This window comes from Rattus norvegicus, chromosome 13, assembly GCF_036323735.1.
Source record: "Rattus norvegicus strain BN/NHsdMcwi chromosome 13, GRCr8, whole genome shotgun sequence".
Taxonomy (NCBI): domain Eukaryota; kingdom Metazoa; phylum Chordata; class Mammalia; order Rodentia; family Muridae; genus Rattus; species Rattus norvegicus.
This window is the reverse complement of record NC_086031.1, coordinates 102653566-102675167: the sequence shown is the minus strand read 5'-3', so window position 1 is coordinate 102675167 and position 21602 is coordinate 102653566. Positions and strand designations below refer to the sequence as shown.

At 44.9% G+C, this 21602-nt stretch overlaps 1 protein-coding gene across 1 annotated transcript in view; it reads right to left on the bottom strand.

The window, feature by feature from the left end:
- The window catches only part of Ush2a (usherin), a 666448-nt gene that overhangs the window by 360063 nt on the left and 284783 nt on the right, over positions 1 to 21602 (bottom strand). The window contains exons 30-31 of the mRNA NM_001302219.1: positions 11341 to 11454; positions 8855 to 9016 (exon numbers count right to left, since the gene is read on the bottom strand). Of these exons, the coding sequence (NP_001289148.1) occupies positions 8855 to 9016; positions 11341 to 11454 (276 nt within the window). The remainder of the gene's footprint in view (positions 1 to 8854; positions 9017 to 11340; positions 11455 to 21602) is intronic.

Genomic DNA, 21602 nt, shown 5'->3' with positions numbered 1-21602 from the left:
GCATTCACATTTTGATCATCCGTCTTGAGTTTCATGTGTTCTGTGCATCTAGGGTAATTCAAGCATTTGGGCTAATAGCCACTTATCAATGAGTGCATACCATGTGTGTTTTTCTGTGATTGGGTTACCTCACTCAGGATGATATTTTCCAGTTCCAACCATTTGCCTACGAATTTCATAAACTCGTTGTTTTTGATAGCTGAGTAATATTCCATTGTGTAGATGTACCACATTTTCTGTATCCATTCCTCTGTTGAAGGGCATCTGGGTTCTTTCCAGCTTCTGGCTATTATAAATAAGGCTGCGATGAACATAGTGGAGCACGTGTCTCTTTTATATGTTGAGGCATCTTTTGGGTATATGCCCAAGAGAGGTATAGCTGGATCCTCAGGCAGTTCAATGTCCAATTTTCTGAGGAACCTCCAGACTGATTTCCAGAATGGCTGTACCAGTCTGCAATCCCACCAACAATGGAGGAGTGTTCCTCTTTCTCCACATCCTTGCCAGCATCTGCTGTCACCTGAGTTTTTGATCTTAGCCATTCTCACTGGTGTGAGGTGAAATCTCAGAATCTTTTCATACCACTTAGGAGCTTGAAACTTCAGTCAACACCTCACGTGTGAATAAGGGAACAGATGTTAAAATATAAATACGCACAGTTTGTTTCCTCACACATCAATGCCTTGTACAGTGAAGCACTCACCTGGAAGAATGACCCTTGAGTTATGGCATCTACAGCTAAGCTTGAGGGGTAGGTGAGCATTCTATACATGCTACCCCATTTCTTTTTTGATCCTGTGCTACTCAGTAAATGTGACTCTTTCGAAGGAAGCAGGGATCCAAGGTGCTAAGATATCAAGTCACATCCCGAGAAAGCACTGTGGGGCCTCCCCTCACAGAGTCAATTGCTTTAGAACTTGACTCATAAAGGTTCCAGATACTTTCCACGGCTTCATTCTTCCATGTATTCTATGGCATAAAGCAAAGGTACCCTGCGACTTACAGAAGCCATCGTGATCTCATCTGATCATCCACACTTGCTCTGCCTTATTAATACTCAGACTCAGGGCTAAGCCTTTTAGCAAGGTTCCTCTCTGTAATATGTACAAAGAGTAGCACTGCACTGCTGTATTCAAACTGTAAAATCAGGGCAAGGGATTCCACTCAGACACTAGGGTGCTTCCACAGCATGCATGAGGCCCTGGTTTGATCCCTTGCATTGTATGAAGAATTCATGGTCCCATAACAGTGCAGTGGGAGTAGAAGCAGGCATAGTAGGAGTTCAAGGCCCACCTAAAGGAATTACTAGAAAAGTTTTACTATATCTATATAAACCAATAGCATGGATTGATATAATGTGGCTCAAATATGTAAAGTATTGATGAGGTCCATCTAACACTTGGCTAGGGGAACCTAACCTTTAAATTTCTTTATTGTGTCACAAAGAATACTACTCCATCTCCAATAAATTTCTTGTTGTAAGACTGAAGTGTTCGGTACATTCAAGATGAACATTTCTAGTTTGTTTGCTTTTTTATATGTAGTACTGTTTGACCTCGACGAATAAGATCAAAGGAAAGTTGCAGTACTTTTAGTAGGTTGAGGATATAAATACTTAACTACCCGACTTTATCAGAATTTCCCCTGTCATCCCTTCCCCAACCCCTCTGATCTTTCCTCCACTTCTCCAACAGTTTCAAGGTCTTACCTCTCTTTTCTCTCTCCCTGGACCATTGGGGCCCTCAGAGTCTGAACCACCAACCAAAGAACATGCACGGGCTGGACCTAGGGCTCCATGTACATATGTAGCAGATGTGCAGCTTGGTCTTCATGTGGGTCCTGAACAACTGGAGTGGGGGACATCCTGAAATCTGTTGTCTGTCCATGGGATATGTTCTACTAGCTGAGGTGCCTTGTCTGGCCTCAGTGAGAGAAGAAGCACATAGCTTCACAGAGACTTGAAGGGCTAGCATTGGGAGGTGGGATACCCGAGAAGTACCAACCTGCTCAGAGGAGAAGGGTAGGGGGAGAATGGGAGGGAGGTTTATGGGAGGGGGTACCCGGGAGAGGGCAGTGAATGGGATGCAATCAAGTTTTAAAAAAAGATCTGAGCTCTCAGCATCCTGCTCCAGCCACCATGCCTGCTACTGCCTTGCTGTCCCAACAACCATGGACTCTTGGCCCTCAGGAACTGTAAACCAGAAGGAGTTCTTTCTTCCATAAGTTGTCTAAACCATGGTGTATCATCAGAGCCAAGGTGACTCAAGACACCAGCCTGAGCAAGCACGCGTGTTCTTATAACTGATGCCAGGCATCCTTACTTATTTAAAGGAGTCCTCACTGCCATTTCTCCGTTGGCCGCCTAGAAACCATCAGCAACCATAACTCAGGTTGTGTCAACCAAAACCAGCTTAGAAGACAATGAGTGGCTTCAGGCTTCATTCTCCATGCCTCAGGGTAGCGGGACCCTGGGGAACTTTCTGGCCAGTTTGTTGTGTATCCTTCTGAGTTCCAACAACACAACTCACTGTTCCTGTCCTTCTAGGCCCCAAGGGCTTCTCTGAAACATTCTTTCAAACTTCTCAAAGACCGTCTGTTTCTGGTAGGGTGGCCCTTTATGGGGAGGATGATCTGCTTGGCTACCGCTTGAATCATCTCCATCCATTACCACGTTCTCTGGCCTTAACTCCAGAGCAGTCCTGGGGTTTTGAAGGCTCTCACAGAGGGCTCCTATTTCCTACCTGGTCACAGGCGTAACACACACACACACACACACACACACACACACACACACACACACACACACACTCACATACACACACGCACATCGAAGCTTCCTGTAGCCCTGCTGGTGTTATCAGCATAGGTTCTTCAATCTTTTGATAATGCTTTTAATCAGAAGTTTTAAAAGGACAATTGCCTTTAACTCAAAATTCTTTAGAAAATCTGTCACGGGACAGAAATAAGAGATTAATGGATATCTTGCAGGAAAGATAAATGGCACCACCAGAATACCACAAAACTGGGGGGAAATTAATTGAACCCTTACTTTTGATAAATATTTATTTTTTGCTGAAGAAAAATGCATACTAGTTTAAGCTGTCATTACACTAACCTACATCCTATTTTTCATATTATTAGTAATACATAATGTGGTAGTTTATATTCAAAAATAAAACCAGAATGTATATACCTCATGTATTTATCCAGAAATACACCAAGGTTACTATGGTTACGAAAAATCCATTACCTTTGAATATGGAATGAAAAAGTTTGACTTAAAGTGTGTGCTATTTATTATAGCCAACATCAACAGCCTTCGGGAGGTTCCCTAACTGGATTCATTTTTCAGTGTCAGAGCTGACCCAGTGTACTACAAGCTTATGGCCCATGCAAGGCAAAAACTTGAACTGTGCGCATTTTTAAATATAGTTTGTACTGACCCAAGAAGCAGCGGTGCCTCTGACTTTTAATGCTTCATATTTAAGGCGAAGAAGAAAAGAATTCAGAGCACCCAGAGGCTAAGTGGCTATTGGATGGGATGCCCTGCTTCAACCCCAATCTCCCTTGCCAGCTATGCCCATTCCCTACGCATGTTAGGGGGTTGCCTGCTCAACTGCAGACGTTAAGAGAAGCCATGGACAAGTGGAGGAGTGGGGAGAGACTTGGACACTTTGACCAGTTAGGACAGGCCACTGCATCGTGCTACAGAGGAAGCTTTTAATGGAGTAGAAAGCAAAGGAGTTTAAAGCACCCTTGACTGTGGCCAAGATGTGATGAATCATTGTCCTTAGTAAAATTTCAAAAATTTTCTTGTCCTATAAATGTTTTTACTCATCAAGAGTAATTAAATATTTTTGAAGTAAAATACAATAATAATTAAAATGATAAATTATATTAATTAATACAAATAAATTATTAATATAATAATTGCCCAGAAATGCAGTTGATGGGACCAGAAGTTACACATGAACAAAATTATCAAACATTTTTTGTTAGTAAAAATAAACATGATTTGAAAACAATATTCAGCACTGATGAATTGTCTGGAAACCAGGGGACAGTGTAGAGGCAACCTGTTTGTAAAAGTGAAACACCGAAAGAAAGACATAAAAGTCGAGGGTGGGAGAGAAGCCGCCAGCTCATGCAGAGGGGGTGGGTATGAGGTCAGTGAACAGAAGTGTGAAATTGTCAGAAACGTTAACAGTATTAAACACATTTGTTCCCCCTTTAAAACATAGCACATTAACATCTACAACAAAAGACAAATGTCTCCATGATTATATGTGCTCATGTAACTCTCTTAGATAAAATACTCTGAAATGGGGTGCAAGAGAGAAGGCGCAGTGGTCAAGAGGACTTGTTGCTCTTTCAAAGGACCTGGATTCAGTTCCAAGCACCCACATGAGAGCTTGCTGTTAGTCCAGCTCCAGAGACTCTAACTTCCTCTTCTGAGGACCTCACATGCCAGGCATGTACCTGGTACACATATATTCAGGCATGTAAAATAGTACTCATATAAGATGAAATTACTACATCCAGTTTTTTTTGAAAATGTATTCTGCAGTGTTTTGTCTTTTTTTTTTTTAATTAAGGATGTGACGGTATGCAGGGACCCAAAATTATACAAATGCAGAACAAATCTTCCCTCCAACGTGACTGCATTTGGGGGCAAGAATTTTATTAAATGAGGTCACAGACTTGCAAACCTAATTAAGTTACTGCTGACCCTACTGGGAGAAGAGACAGCAAGCAGGGAAGGGCCCAGTGAGAACACGTGAGAAGACTGTCTTCCTCATGGCAAGCAGAAACATCTGAGGACAAAGGAAACCTGCTAACACCTGGACCTTGGACTTAGCCTCTCCTCTGTGAGGGAAGCTTTCGATCATGTAGGTCACTCCCAGACAGTGGTATTTACTGTGCAGCTTAGAAGGTAAATGCAGGTGTCCTGGGATTGCCATTAGGTTCTTTCTCCTGTTCTATCTGGAAGTGAAAACAAACTGTATATAACTTGAAAAGCATGGACCTCTCCCCCAACCCCTGGGACCATGCAGATCCACATTGGACTTGGTTTACTGGGCCTCATCTTTGCTTACTATCAAATTAGACAAATATGAAATATCCCTCCTCATCTCCACTGATTTTTTTCCCTTTTCTTTTTGTTGTTTTTGTTTGGAGTCAATTTTGTCAGCTATTGGCATAGTGACATCTATTTGCTCCTTGGTTCCTTTTGGATAGCATTTATTCTTTGACCCAACAGCAGTGTCTACTGTTGGTCATGAGGTGTGTTTCTTGAATGGAGCCAAGAGTATGCAAAACCATAAGATAAAACGGCTTCCTGTTAGCATTGTCAGGTGAAGAGCCTGAGGTTAGATAGGTCCAAGTTCTAGGGGAACCTTTTACTGCTGAGAATTACACCAACTTCTAAGGACGGACGGTTATACCCAGAGCTCAGAGCATCTCTTGTTGCCCCTGAGAAGCTTCTCCTGCAGCAGATGGTGATTTGCACAGAGAACAAGAGACTACATAATACTCGGTTCTAACAGGGACACACATACACCACCCGTCCTGCAGAGGCTCAGGGATCATTTCAGAAAAACGAAAAGAAAGAGTTAATGGACAGAGGTGGAGGATGGCTATGAGGAAACTGTCGTCTGGACACAGCAGGGTGCCACACATGTGAAATAACGGTGGTTTCTACAGCACACACAAGGCCTCTGGGAGCCCAAGCCAGACGAGACAGGAGCTCGACCCACTACCCCACCCCAAGCCACATAGCTTTGGCAGCCGATAGCTTCTGGAGGAGGAAGATGCTTTTCTTCCAGAGTGTGGGCTCTGGTAAGTCGACCACATTCTGATGGGTGGAGGTCAAAACTGGTTTTGAGAGTTTATAAAGGAGACAGAGGGTGATCCCCAGATTTGGGTGGGTAAGGAAGAGAAGATGAATCGGGGAACAGGAAGGAGGAGGGAAGGGAGCTCAAGGCGCATACGAAACTCTCAAAGAACTGCTGACAAATTTTAACAAAGATCAGAAGACTCAAGTCCACCTTCCAACCTGCCCTTCATCGTTCTCTCCACAGTGAACAACAGTAGCACCTCAGAACGCTTCCTGTCTTCAGCTATTCAGTGGTGGCAACACAGAGGGCAGCTACCTGTGAGTAAGCTATAGAAATTTGATGAGCGATGATGCTGGAGATACCGTTCTTTAAACTGGACACACTGACCCCACTGGGGAACTTGTTAGTGGAGAAGGAAGGCAGCTTTGAGCATACAAAGTGCGGTATCCAGAACACATATGGCGCCTGTTGTTCTGGTCCACTGTGACACCATTTCTGAAGTCTTCCACTGAAGGTCCATCGGTCATTCCAGAATTCATAGAAGGCACTGCATATGGTTTTGCAGGTGGTACTGGAAACTACTATGGACTCTTTAGCCCTTCCCTCGCCACATGACTTTTCTTTCGGCTTTGCAAAATGTCACCTGATGGTAACTCTGTGTACCTGCGAAATACTTGCAGCCTACAGTGTCTTGTGTGCCAATCTGGTCCATAGAGCTGAAGCACTCTGTGTGACCAGTTTGGGTTGTGTTGTGCGTGGGTCTTAGATGCTTTGTGTATGGCTGCAATTCTGCCTTCTTCTCCTGTCTGGATCTCCTGGCCCTGCATGTCTACTCTCCAGCAATTCCACCTCGGTGCGTCCTCTTCCTTTTTCATTTGAAACAGGATCAGTTGTAGTCTAGCTCGGTCTCAGGCTCAGCTGACGATGGCCTTGAACACGATGACCTTCAACTTCTGGCACTCCCGCTTCTGTCCCCTGCGTGTTGGGAGGTCAGGCATATCGGAAGGCCAGGTGTATCCGGGACTCCTGGTGGAGGTGGGGCTGAGGAGTGAACCCAGAGCCTAAGCTCACTTTAGCAACTGAACTAGTCCTTGCTGATGTCCTATCTCCCAGAGAGTCAGGCGACTCCTTGATTGCTCCCCTGCGACTGCTGAGTTGGTGTCCTGCCTGGAGTAGGTTTTGTTTATACAGCAAAGCAGACACGTTCATAGCCTCTTGAATGCACATCTTAGAATGAGAAACGTGATCATCCAAAACAATGGAAAACACTACAAAAAAAATTGAAAAATGCACCCAGGGGGCTATACACATATTTGGCCTCTCAGGCATCACAAGAAGGGTTCTTCTGGGTGAAGACACGAACCTGTATGGACAGAATGTTTGGTTTCCTTTCATGAACAATATACTTTGAACCTGAGAAAGTACTCTGTCCATTACTCCATGTGCAGAGTTCTCTGGTGTGCTTTAAGAACCATCATTTATGAAATAGTTCCTCTCAGCATCTTCTCCAGCACCATGCCTGCCTGCACACTGCCATGCTTCCTGCCATGATGATGATGGACTGAACCTCTGAAACTGTGAGCCTGCCCCAATAAATATTTTTCTTTGTTAAGAGCTGCCATGATCATGGAGTCTCTTTACAGTAATAGAAACCCTAACTAGGGGAGGAAGAAAGGGTTGGTCTCAGCTCACGGATGGCGGTAGTGAAGTCATTTCTGCAGGGAGGGCATGACAGCTGGGATGTTGGGCAGCTTGTGGCCATTAGGAAACAGAGGAAGGCAGTATCCATCTGGCTTTTTGTTTTTACTGAGCCTTGGGTGTGAGCCTTGGGAACACATTTCAATGCTACATTTTGGCTAGCGGTTCCTTTCTCAGCTAAGTCTCTGTGCAAGACCTTCCCAGAGACACACGGTGCTGTGTCGCTGAGGTGATCCTCCATCCAGTCCAGCTGACAGGGAAGGTTAACCACCACCTTCCTGCTATGGATTCCCTGAAGACTCAGAGAAGGCATGACTTAAGCCCTCGAACACCAGCTAGCTAGACTGTTCTGGTCAGCACCCATGTCTGTCCCTCACTGGCTGTGCAGCCTTGATCCTACTGTATCTCAGGTTCCTGACCTATAAAGTGGAGACCATGTCTACCTTGGGAAATGGATCACAGATGTCCATCTAATCCCGAATGAAATACAAAGGGCACAGTTCTTGTCCACTATATGTTCTCAGACTAAAGAGGAGAAAAATATATAGAAAGGAGAATACAACTGCCCAGCAATCCTTTATGCTGGGGTCTGAACATGTCCCCGAAAGTCAGGAACACCAGGAGCACACTCTTACCTCTGCCATCGTAGTGCCCGGCTTTCATGAGAATGAGTGAACCCTTGAATGGTTAACTCTAACTTTGACTGGAACTCGCTATAACCTTTCACGAACACACAGTATCTCAGCTTTTGAATCAATCAACATTTGAGTAATACTACCTCCCCATAGTCTAACACAGCAACGCAACAATATAACCACATGACTAGTCTGGGTAAACACCGAGCACCCCAAACACAACGAACGCAAAGACCAGATGGCACTCATCGTGAGCCTCTGGCATTTAGAAAGCTTTTTGGCAATTTCATGTTGCTCTTGTGTCAGATAATCTGGCCCTATGATACATATTTTGTCTCAAATGGTTTGAGATTTGAGCCATGCCAAGACATCCTTCTTCGTCTTCAAATTATTCTCCATGCCAGCAATGCATATTTTCAAATAGCTGGCCATGTGACCATGGAGATGTTTAAAGACATCACCAATTCAGTCAGCTCACAGACTCATGTGCATAGGGCCACACTGGCACTCAGATTCAAACACATGGTGTGTGGGATCCAGAAACGTCTGGGCTAATACAGTCCCAAAGCTCCCTTGAAGCCCCGAGGAGACAAAACTCACTCACCTGATTCGGAAAAACAGATGCAGTGGTCATCTAGAAAGGACAGTTATGAATCTATTACCTGATGGTGACAGAAGGCCCACCTGTGACTGTGTAGTTCTGTCCCTTGCCGGTGTAGACCAGCCTCCCATCCATGTATAGGGAGTACTGTGTAATAATTCCATTTGCTTGTCTGGGTGGACTCCAGAAGAATGACAGGGAATTGGGAAGGGCCTCGGCGACTGGTGCCTGAACCTCTTGGGGTGCTGAGGAGGATGAAACAGAGTCTAATTTTAGTTTACTTTTTTAAGTAAAACTTTCCAGACTCAGACCAATAAATCATGGCCTAAAGCTGCAGTCCCGTGCATGGAGGTGTTCCCTGGCTCCCAGGCTGCTTGTCAGTAATTGCTTTAGGAAGGGCGCTAAATAACTGTCCTGAATTTCTGAGAATTTGCATCTGTGATGGATGGGGAGTCCCTTCTTTACTTCAGTCGACTGACGACTGACGTTTGTGTTACTTCATCAAAGTATTGTTAACCCATCATGTCCTCCTGGGGCCGAGCCTGTGGAGTGGTTCGGGCAGCACTGGTGAGCAGTTCCTAACCATGAGGCTTTAAAATCTCTCCAACTACAGGAGTGGCCAGGAAACGGACACTTAGATCAATTGTATATTGAAACTGCACTGTAACTGTTGAAAAGAATTTATTTACCTACTAACCAATGAATTGAAATCACGGAAAATTAAAAAAAAAACGAAGCAGAAACAGAAACAACATTCTCCCTATTAGACTTGGCTCCTTGGAAAAGCCATTGCTATAATTGCTCACCTCAAGACAAAGGAATTGCTCACCTCAAGACAAAGGAATTGCACTAGATGAGTGGCCAATCCCTTGGTGGGACGGAGGCAAGGCAGGCATGAGGGATACCAGGCAAAGTCTACACAAGTAGATGAAGAGGAAGCAACCAGAAACTTCCCAGATGAGGGCTGGTGGAACTGACTATAAAATGGGGTGATAACGCTGTGCCCCAGAAGGCACAATGCCACCTGAGAGGAGTAATACCACTTCAGTAGAGTAGACAGGGCTACTGTGCCTCTGACAGTGCAGTGGTGGGGTGGGGGTGGCAGTGGGGAGGTGGAGTCTGTTCCAGAGCAAGCATGAAGCAGAATAGAGGGTCTCAAGACGGATGTCACAAAATCCTCTTTCCTCATGCCATCATACCAGCTTCTGACTGCCTCTCACCTTCTCTCTTCTAACACCTTTCCTATGCAAATGGGGTTTGCAAAGAGAGGTAAAAGGAGATAAAGAAAGGAGATTTTAGGGAAGCATGCATGGGGGAGGGAGGAGGAGAAGAAGCAGAAGAAGAGAGATAGAGGAAAAGAGGAAGAGAGGGTGAGGGAGAATGAAAGAGAGAGAGTGCAAGAAGGAGAGAGAGAGTAAGGAGAGAGAAGTAGAGAGAGAGCTAGAGAGAGCAAGAGAGAGAGAGCTAGAGAGCAAAAGTGAGCTAGAGAGAGCATGAGAGAAGGTGAAAGAGCAAGAGAGAGCAAAGCAACAAAGACAGAGAAAGCGAGAGTGAGAGAGCAAGAGTGCAAGAGAGCAAGAGAGAGGGAGAGGGAGTAAGAGCAGGAGAAAGCAAGAGAGAGAAAGAGTGAGCTAAAGAGAGAGTGAAAGCATGAGAGGAGAAAGAGAGCAAGAGAGAAAGTTAGAGAGCAAGAGTGAGAGTGAGAGCGAGAGCGAGAGCGAGAGAGAGAGAGAGAGAGAAAGAAAGAGAGAGAGAGCGCTACCTTGCAGACTAACTTTTGCCCTTTTGCCCTGAAGACCAAGCTTTCCAGTGTAAATGCCTTTCCTACTAGGCAGTGTGAGGAGATAGCAAGAGGAAGTGCAGCCCCTCAGCGTTCCAAGAGCCGGTGTCTCTTGAGGAGGAGGTTTGAATGCTTGAGCAAAGCTTCTAACTTCTGGAGTCCTGAGGTGTTTTCTCTTCCCCACTGCTGCCCGCCCTCGCCCATGTTTTCTGAAACATTAATTTAGACCAACAGTTTGCACATCCCAAGAACAACGGGAAAGAGACTCGAGTGGGAGGAAAGGAGCGGGGATTCACCGTGCCTCGGTTGGCACGTGGAGGCTCTCTGTCTTCCCGAAGTCCTTGTTGCCCATGCCGGTGTTTAGCCGTTAAAAGAGACCATGGAAATCAACCGTTTGATTCTCAATTTCATACTGTGCCATACAATCAATTCTTTTTAGTCAGACTGTCTCTAGATTTACTTCTGAGCCGTAGTAAAATGAGGAAGCTTTCATTAATCTTTCAGATGCTCCATATTAATGACAAGGCTCTTGCATGAACAATGTAACAGCAATTAAAAAGCCCATTAATCTGCATTACAGCTATTAAAGATGCATGTCATTAAAGGCTATGGAGTTTGATTCATTTTCGCACCCCCCCCAAAAAATGGGAGCAATTATGGCCTGGCAATGCACTTTGTCATCAAATTAGGTCGGGTTTTCCAGCAAATGGCCTCGCAGCATTTAGCTCTTCTCCTATTTTATTATTCATGACTGAAATGTGGAAGTCAAGACCTTTGAAATTACTTTACCTTCTTGTGGAGTGGAGATGCTCAGTGCACGTGAGCTCTCGGTGCAGCCCGCCCGAGAACAAGCAGTCAGGGTTACTGCGTAGCTGTGGAAGGGATGCAGTCCTGTCAGTATGCCTAGGGTAAAAGGGAGGCATGAAAGGTTTATATGTTTGCTAGCTTGTATGTGAGAGAAAAGGGTGGGATACAGAGAAAGAGAAAAGGGCACAGAGACAGAGACAGACAGAGAACCACAATGCATAGCTTTCGTTTTTTCCCTCACTTAGTGGTGAAGAGGGAAACTCATGAGCACATCCCTTCACTGCCAAGACAGCACTAACACAGTATTTATGCTTCTGATGCCAAGCACCCATTCCTGCATAATGCTTCATTACAGGGCCCGAACCTCCCACAGAAACAAAAATGGCTCCATTTGCTCGACCCTGGCACTTTTTGCCTGTGTTTACCTAGGAATCCCCATGTGCAGTTTGTTAGCACACGTTAGAGAACGCTCCTCCCAGGAGGGGTTCCATTATTCCTGTGCTAGGATACACTGAGACAAACTGTTTGTGTGGTAGGCAGGAAAAGTATGCAAATTCACACAACGGAACAATTAGTAAATTGGATAATTATGCTTTTCTACTTCTACTTGCGAAATTATTAGTTTATTTAATTAAGACACCTGTCTCCAGTGGAAGCACTGCACAGGGAGGGTTGAATTAACCTGGCTTTGCAGACGATGTGCGAAGATTTGTTCCGCAATCGAAAGTTTCCATAGTCCTGAAACACCTTTTGTCTACTCATATAACCAAGAAGAAACTCTCTCCTCAGTGAGTCTGATGGATTGAAGACACAACAAACACATAGTTTATGCATTTGCTCTGGTCTCTCCCACTGAATGTTCTTAGGGCAAGCTTTGATTCAAATGGTAGATTGTTACCACTCTTACTAAAAAGGTAGTCTGGTCTTTGTTATCCTCCACTGACTAAGCCTTCAGTAAAACAGACAATACATTAGTGCTCCAAGGAGCAACACTGGCGAGAGATGTCACCCTTTAAATACTTTATTACTTGTGAATGTATATGTAGATATGTGTTTGGTTGTGTGTGTATGTATTCCTGTGTGTGTTCATGTGTTTGTGCATGTGTTTGGTTGTCTGTATTTGTGTATGTCTGTATTCACATGGGTGTGTGTGTGTGTGTTTGTGTGTGTTTTGTTGTGTGTATGTGTGTGTATATGTATTTGTGTGTTTGTATGTATTCGTGTGCATATTTGTGTGTGTTTGTGTCTTTGCTTGTGTGTATTCATATGTGTATACATATTTTATGTTTATTTATGTGTTTGTGTATATGTTTGGTTGTGTGTATTTGCATGTGTATATATTTGTGTGCATATATATGTGTGTTTGTGTGTGTATTCATGTGTGTGTATATGTGTTTGGTTGTCTGTATTCGTGTATGTATGCATCCATATGGGTATGTGTGTTTGTGTGTGTATGTGTGTGTTTGTGTGTGTGTGTGTATGTATGCACATGTGCACATGCTTGTGAAAGCTGGAGGTCAATCTTGGGTATCGTTTTCACCTGTTCTTATCTTGTTTTTTGAGAAAAAAATTTCTCATTTACCTGGAACTTGCCTATTAGGTTAGAGTCTCTCTGGTCAATGAGCCTCAAAACTCATCCTGTCTCTGCCTTGCCTGTACTGGGATTACAAACGTGTGCTTCTGCTGAGTATCTCCCCAGCCCAACTCTAGTACAGATTTTAACAGATGTGCATGTGTCTTTGTCCTCCCCAGTAGAGAGTTTAATGACTGGAAAGAGCGAGAAGAAGGAATGAACAAAGACGGTGAGCTGCCATTTGCTTTCTCATCTCGTCCTCACCTAGGAGCTTGTCCCCAGTCTTCCTGTCAGTGACTATAGAGATCCCTGTAGTACTTCTATTGGGAAATACCTCAGTTTATGGCCAAAAACAGCAAGAGAGTGAGCTAGCGCATGCATGCACACACACATATAAACACACACACACACACACACACACACACACACACACACACACACACTACTTTGTGGTGCAACCTCTCCTTTTCCTCCTCCTGCCATTGGTACTGCCATTTCCTCCTCCTGCCATTGGTACCGCCATTTGCTCTCGCATGTCCCAGTACTTATGACTTATATCCTGAGTTCCAAATTCTCAAGAAGTGGCCTCTCATCCCACTTGAGCTAACCCAATCACACAGTCTCCTTATCATATAGCAAGTACACAGCAGCTTAGGTTGGGGTACCTTATAAATTCCGTGGGCCTAACCAGGCCTCAGTGCCTTAGTATTCTCATATCTACACGAATAATAATCTCTCTTGAAGGAAAGGCCCCAGGAGTGGTCTATGTGGTGGGATAGTGTAATATTTACCTTAAAAGTTTACTAATGAGAATAGCAGTTGAGGCACATAGCGGCCCCGTCGTAGCTCTGTGTGCAGAGGATGCTAATGTAAAATGGCTTTAGTGTAACTCGTGATATGGTTGCATGTATGTATATGTATTTGCATGTGTATATATTTGTGTGCATATATGTGTGTGTTTGTGTGTGTATTCATGTTTGTGTATGTGTGTTTGGTTGTCTGTATTTGTGTGCAGAGGACGCTAATGTAGAATGGCTTTAATGTAACTCATGATATGGTTGCAACCCAGCGCCTGCCTCCTTTGCCTGTGAATGACTTCAGTCTTTCAAAGATAAGTCATTGTCTCTTAAATACAAAACCAAGTAAACCAGGTTCATAGATTCTCTGTACATACTGGACATGGGCTCTCTCTGCAACCCCGGTGCCCTGAGCTGTTTAATTTCAGACAGTTTGCTTCTTTCCTTGTTTGGCTCTGATTCCTCCAAGGACACATTTAAGAGCCTGCTGTTTAACCAGCCTGGCTCTTCAAGTCTTCTTTTTCTGGATCTTGCTAATCTATCAAGCCTCCCCTCAAAACCTATGCAGATTTTTCAATGCCCCACTGGCCGGCCCTGCTGTCCCACCTAGGGTGGACGCCTTCACCTGTCTTCCTAAAGGTAGATTCCACTCGCTCTCCCTCAATCCACAGATAACATGGCTTGTGCACTGCTTTCGTTTTGGTCCCTTGGGATGTAAGTCCTATGTAATTGTTACGTCACAGATCTGCTCCTCCGGCTCTAGCTCCCTATTTTCTTTTATAAAGACGTATGTTTCTTTTCAATTGTGGTTATGCATGTTTCTGCCTGGGGTTACGCTTACATGTGTGTGAGTGTCTGTGGAGGCCAGATGGCACTGGGTCCTTTGAAGATGGCATTACAGGCTGTTGGGAGAGATCCAACCTGGGTGCTGGGAATTTAACTAGGCTCCTCCATAAGAGCACCATGTGGTTTTAACCACTGAGCCATGTCTCCATCCCATCGCTCACCTGTGTATGTATGGAATCAGGTACCTGCATGTCTGTGAGTGTATGTGGAGGCCAGAAGTCACATCAGACGTCTATCTCTCTTCACCTAACGGAGCAAAGCAAGGCCTCTTACTTGTACCAATAGCTTGCTGACTCTGCTAGGCTAGTTAACCTGTTTGCCTTTCAGGACCCCATTCTTACCTTCTGAGCACTCCGATCGAACACAGATGGACTGCCACATCTTACGGACCTTTACCTGGGTGCAGGGAGTCTGAACTCAGGTCCTCTGACTTGTTGTGGTGAGATCTTTACCCACTGAGCCATCTCCCCAACTCTCTAGCTCCCAATTTCTTAGTTCCACTATTATGATACACAAATTCTAGTGTCAAAATGAAAAAAAATCATCACCATACATGAGTCTTGGCAATTTTAGCTTTATGACATTTTTGACTCATCTTTCTTGTTGGGAAGCGCAACTCGACTGTGAGTGTCCAAAGCCACTACAGCTTATGTGACTGAATTTGAATAGTACCAATAGGAAGTGAGACAGGCCTCAGAGAGTGACATTTGTATTATCAACATGAGCAAGGTATGCTGGGATATAAGGCTCATGGATGATCACCTGACAAAAGCAATCTCTGGTAGATGGACATCATCTACATCATTAGTGTAGGCATAGCAATATTGACTAAGGAAAGACACACGTTTGCATTCTGGTTGGTGATATAATAGGCTTTATAGGAATATCTGTTAGGAATTAAGGAAACATTATCACAGAGAATCACAGATGCCTGCCCTTGCACAAACTCTTTACTTGATATATTATCTCCCTTCAAATCACAGCTGAAGTGCCGTGGTTGGACTTCAGCCATTCTATTGGCTTCTCAGGAAAGGTTTACATAGTCAGAGAGGATTACAAGGACTGTCACTAAGTGAGCTTCAGTGTTTCTGCTAAGACTAGCTTGTTTCCAGTAAATAAGTCTCTTTGCATATATGTTGCTCTAGTTCCATCCTGTTGCTGTGATCAAAAGCTTTTCACAGGACGAATGATTTATTTTAACTTAAAGGTCACAATCTATCATTGATAGAAGACAGGGCAGAAATTCAAAGCAAAAGCTGTGGAAGAGAGCAAACTGCCTGCTGGGTCATGCAGGTAAATGATTGGCTAGCTTTCTTCTATAGACCTAGACCCTCTTCCCAGGGAATGGTGCTGCCCACAGTGGACTGGGTCCTCTTATATCAATACATCACCTAGTAACCAAGACAGACCCCATTAGACTTGCCCATAGGCCAAACTGATTTAGGTAATTCCTCAATCAAGGATTACCTCTCAGAAGACTCTAAGTTCAGCCAAGTTGACAAGGCTAAGCAGAACATGAATGTACCATGATATTCTTCCCCTAAGCTTTCTCTTTACTGAAGAAGCTCATCATATAGCAGTGAAGTTTCCCTAAAGTCATTAAAGTATGTAGACATGAGGATGTATAAGATACACACTCCAGTCCAGGGTTAAGGGAGGCCTATTTAATTAAAGAAAACTTTGAAGGATGGTCATTTTAACCTCTCAGCAAAATACTTTTTCCAGCTTTCTGCTCTGGAGGAGAGGTTTGCCAAATTGTGTTATATTTCCTAGAAAAGTTTAGAGACTTTAAAGGACCGTGGAGAGAAACCAGATCATTCCTTGGGCCATTTATCAAAGCATTTGTGTTTCCTCTTTCAAGCGGGTGAGAAAATAGTAAATACCAAGAAACGAAGATACAGTACAGAGAATAGAGAGCAAAGACAGAGAGGAGAAGAGAGCTGAATTTTGGGGGTTTGCCAGCCTTGGATCCCTAGTGCAAAGTTTGCATGACTTCTACATCACGCTTTTAAAAAATGCGTTATCCCTTTCTAGGTTGGAGTGGTGATTCTTTCCTAGGTCCAAGGGGGATTTACCCATTGCATTGCATTTTCAAGAGGCCAAGTGTCTGTCAAAGTGGCTAAATAACTTTCAGACTCGGAAGTTCAGAAAGATGCCTAGGGTGACTGACCATCCCATGCTTTCTCCCTTCTTGACTGGTCACTATTAATCATGAGTCATGAGGAAGAACTGGCTATGTCTGTGACTGTCCTCCTGTCTGGGACACATATCTGTCCTCCTGTCTGGGACACATATCTGATTCCCTTTGCTCCAGTTGGAGAACATTAAAGTCGATGCCTATAAAAAGTTGTGCAATTAACAAAGGAAGTAAAATAGCTTCTCTCTGGCCCCCAGCAAGTAGCCCATCTTGAATACAGCCTCCCTGATCCTTAAATGAATCCCTAGAAGTCTAAGGTAAACACTTAGACTGTTTGCCTCCAGAGAAAAATAGTGCTATCCTGATAATCTATCATCAGAAATTATCAATCAATGCTTTGTCTTTCAGCCTCTAGCAAAGGTGATTGAGAAGCTACCCTATTTTTAGAAGACTACCAGGACTACATGGACAGTAGCCATGCACAGATTCATGCGGAAGCAGGGTGTTTTCAGGCATGCTGTGTGCAGGGAGGCATCTGCATGGTCTGACCTGTGAGTCTAAGATGCTACGAGGAGTTCTGGTTTTGTTTCTGTTGCTACAATGGCACACTCTGACCAAAAGCAAGTTAGGGATAGGGTGGTTTTATTCGGCTTCTGCTTCAAGGGCATGGTCCATCATTGAGAGAAGGCAAGGGTTGAGGTCAAGGCAAGAACTTGAAGGGAGCTCTGTTTACTATTCTATCCAACATGCTTTTCTATAGAGACCTCCAACCAAACTCACTTCTCAGTCAAAGAAGTACAGCGGCCACCAGAAAGGATGCTCTTGGCTAGCTGGTTTGAAGGCCAGCTTCCACTTTGCTAGAATTCTTGCGTAGTCCATGACCACTTGCCTGGGAATTACACCACCCATAGTGGGCGTAGCTGTCCAATATCAATTAGCAATCAAGGCGAGTCCCCAGACTCATGCCTACAGGGCAGTCTGATCTAGAGAGTTCTTTATCTGGGACTTTTCTGTCAGATGAATCTAGGCTGTTCTATTGACAGTCAAATCATACCAGAATAGGGGGCCTTTAGGCAAAGGCAAATTGATATGGGACAATTACAAAAATTTGCTTGAATATCAGATTTTAAAAATAATACAGAGAATTACAGAGCAGACAGGGTTATAAAGGACTCTAGAGGAAAAGAAAGTGTGCCCACAGAGAACTGGGCTAACTCTCTGTGAGGACAAAGAAATAGATTCCAACACTATGAACTTTAAGTGAGTTGGGGTGGATGTCCTTGTGAGGGACAACCCTGAGAACTCAATTCAGTTTGAGATTGTCCCATTCATCGGGCAGGCAAGTGACTTCTCAAACTTCCTCCTAGCCACAAAACTCCGTGAAGTCAGAAATGGCCCCAGCTGTGTCAGAAAGCCTGCTGGTCTTTCTTGATAATGGAAGGAGGCACCACTGACATAGCATTCAATAAACATAAGCAAGCATTATCGATGTCTTAAAAGTGTGAGTGGCACACCAAGCCTGGGAGCGCCAGCGTGTGGACCTGAGTTGCCAGCCCCAGCAGGGCCCCGACTCTCACTCTAAGCGATAATGCATTGTGCATTAATGCCTGGCATTGAGATGTCCTGACAAACCACACCAAGGGAGTTTCCAGTCAAGTGCAGTCTCTGCAAAGCCCAAGTGAAGGGTGGGACAGGAACTTTGTTTAAGGGAAAGAAGCCTGTCCAGGTAGGGAGGAATTTAAGATCCCCCCTTCTGTATAAGGCTCCAAATGTCTTCTCTGGAGAGACTGAGAGACTGGCCCAGGAGAGCTCATATTGAGAGAAGCTACAACATCAATGTCCTTCACAATGACTCCCAGGTCAGTGACTGCAGAGACCATGTCAGTCCACTTCTTTTCCAGGCTCCTGATGTTCTCAGTATCCTCCCTGGTGATGCTATGGCTAGTGGCCACAGAAGCACGAGAACCTGAGTTCGAGGCCCAGCACTCCTTCAGGGACCAAACCCCAAATAGACCAACTCAAAACCAAATCAGGTGTGGAGACAGACCTGGTAATTATAGGGCTGGGGAGATGGAGACAGGTGAATTCTAGGGGCTTACAGGCTAGCCAGATGAGCCTACATTGCTAACTCCAGGACAGTTAGAGATCCTGTGTTGACACAGTACCTGAGGAAGGACAGGTGAGGTGGTCCTCTGGCCTGCACACACACACACTGTACTCGTATAAGCATCTGTGCGTGCGCGCACGCGCGCGCGCGCACACACACACACACACACACACACACACACACACCATGGTTTAATAAAAGCAGATATTTCGTTCATTGCTCCTGGCTCATTACTAATACGCCCGCCCCAGACTGTATCTTTTCAAAGACAGATGAGTACCTCCAACACTAGTTGATACCACCAACATCCTTCTTTCCTTTCCTCTCACCTCAAATCCCCAAAGAGGCAAAGAGGAGTATGAACAGCTGGAGACAGCATGACCCCCTTGGAGAAAACTCCTGTGGGGCTAACATTAGCTATGCAGGCTGCTGCACCTCTCACAGAGCCCAAGCATGGAGAGGCGGGAGAGCAGAGGAGGTGGCTTTGCCATTGAGATTTTATGGCTAATTTTTGGCTAAATGTCTGCAAGCACAAATGCTCTGCCGGCCAAAATTTGAAACCAAAGCAAGATGGCAGCATCCTGGAGAAGGCCTGTGCTTCTATTTCCGTTCTTTAGCAGACTCCTCTCCCTCCCCCCACCCACCCCCAGCTGCCAAGCTCCGTGTTTGGCGAGCATCCACTGTAATCTGTTCTCCTTCATTATGCTAATCTGTGGGCGGAAAGATTTCTGTCATCTTCGAATGGCTTGTACAGCAACGGTAAACACCTTGGCCTGTCTGTAATTGGACAGGTGTCTGCACTGATGTCACCCAGCTTTTAATTCAATTAAAGACCTGGCTGCTCTGCTCTCATTACCCACTCATTTCCGGTGCACTTTTAGACTGGTGGTTGAAATCCACGCATGGCGTTGTCTACCCGGAGTCTAAAGCCAGCGGCCTCCCTGCAAAGATTATGCCTCAAGGGGGTTGGGGGGTGTTTGTGTGTTAGGAGAGATGGTCAAAATAATATGGAGACTTTATTCATTCTCTCTCATCTGTCTCTGTCTCTGTCTCCATCTCTCTCTGTGTCTCTTTCTCTGCTTATCTGTCTCTCTTTGGGCCTCTGTCTCTCTGTGTATCTGTCTCCCTGTCTCTGTCTGCCTATCTTTGTCTCTGTATCTCTGTCTGTCTGTGTGTCTCTTTTTCTTTTTCTCTATGGGTTTCTGTATGTCTGTCTCTGTATCTGTATCTCTGTCTATCTGACTTTCTCTCTGTGCCTCTGTCTCTCTGTGTATCTGTCTCTGTGTCTCTGTATCTCTCAGTGTCTCTGTCTCTCTGTCCCTGCCTGTCTCTGTCTCTCTGTCCTTGTCTGTCTCTCTGTCTTTGTTTCTCTGTCTGTCTGACTGTCTCTCTGCCTCTGTCTCTCTCTCATGTCTTCTATTTACTGGCCATAATGAGGAGTAGACACAGCCTCAGCCATGCTGTCTCTCACTTCCTGTCCCCGGGGCTTTCCTCCATCTCCCGAGAACTCAGCCAAGTGCCATTCTCTGATTCATTTGCTGGCATCTCGCATTTGGATCAAGAATGCGAGGGTGGGTCAGAGCAAGACACTTATTAAGAGGCCATCTGGTAAGGGACACCACGTAGGCTGAGGCTCATCACTGGGGACAAAATGGAAAAGCCAGGGAAGACGAGAAGACAAGGGGACAGTTTTTGCCTTAAGATTCCTGCCACGGGGCTGATAAATTATAATTCTCTGGTGTGTGTCTGAGCCAGCCCAGTGGGTGGATTGGAGGGGGCGAATCAATCCAGGTTGCTGTGTTCTCTGCACACTATCCAGGTACCCTTGGAAACAAATTTCCAACGCAGATGGGGACGCTGACCCCAAGAAACTGTTTAGTGATGTTTATTAAGTATGGATGAACATTGGATAGTCTAGGGGAGGTATCCGAGAATCTCCACATCTCGTCTACTTTGCCCTGTTTCTAGCATGCAAGATGGCGGGGCTTCTGCCATCCTGCATGCTGAATAGCAGTAAGCTGATGGGAACACAGGGCTTTAAATGAGGCACCTGCGTCACCTCTTCCAAAGCTCGGGGAATTTAGTAGAAAAGACATTATTATGTATAGTGGCTACAGACTAATAGAACATAAAGTCGGATGGTATTTACAGAATAAAGTCAGCCTTCAATTTGCTCAAACTCTGGAGGAGCCTTGGCACATCCTCTGACCTAAGCTCATTCTTAAGCCCGGTGTTTTTAACGCTCGATCTCTTTCAAGTGAACTTTGTGGCCTAGTTTAGAACTTCTCCTTGGAAGCAGAGGAGATCGCACACCTTGGGTCCAAGGCTGCGCAGGTTTTGATGTTTCCAAGGAGGGAGAATAACCATCTCCTTTATATAATATAGGGCTTAATCCCAGATTTAGAAAATGGTTTAAGCAGAGATTTGAATTGACCCATGAAGATTCTCTCAGCAGGCTTACGGCTAATGTCAAATTTTAAATCAATGCCTGCTTCTTCATGAGAGCCACAGGGTCTCTGTCATCTTAATTATAAGGAAGTTAGAAGCCACAGGCTTGGGTTAACTCCTTAACTTACATAACAGACAGGTGCTAACCTCAGTGGAATGCCCCCAAGAAACCGGAAGGCCTGAGGCAGGAGGGAACCGGAGGAAAGCCATTTCTGCTGACCACTGTCCCAGGAGCTGGTTCCAAGTCTGATGGGGTCACCTGTTTCACAGAAGGGCTGTGGATGTGCAGAGAAACATACTGTGCTCCTAAGTCAAGGTCACACCCTGGCTTCTGGT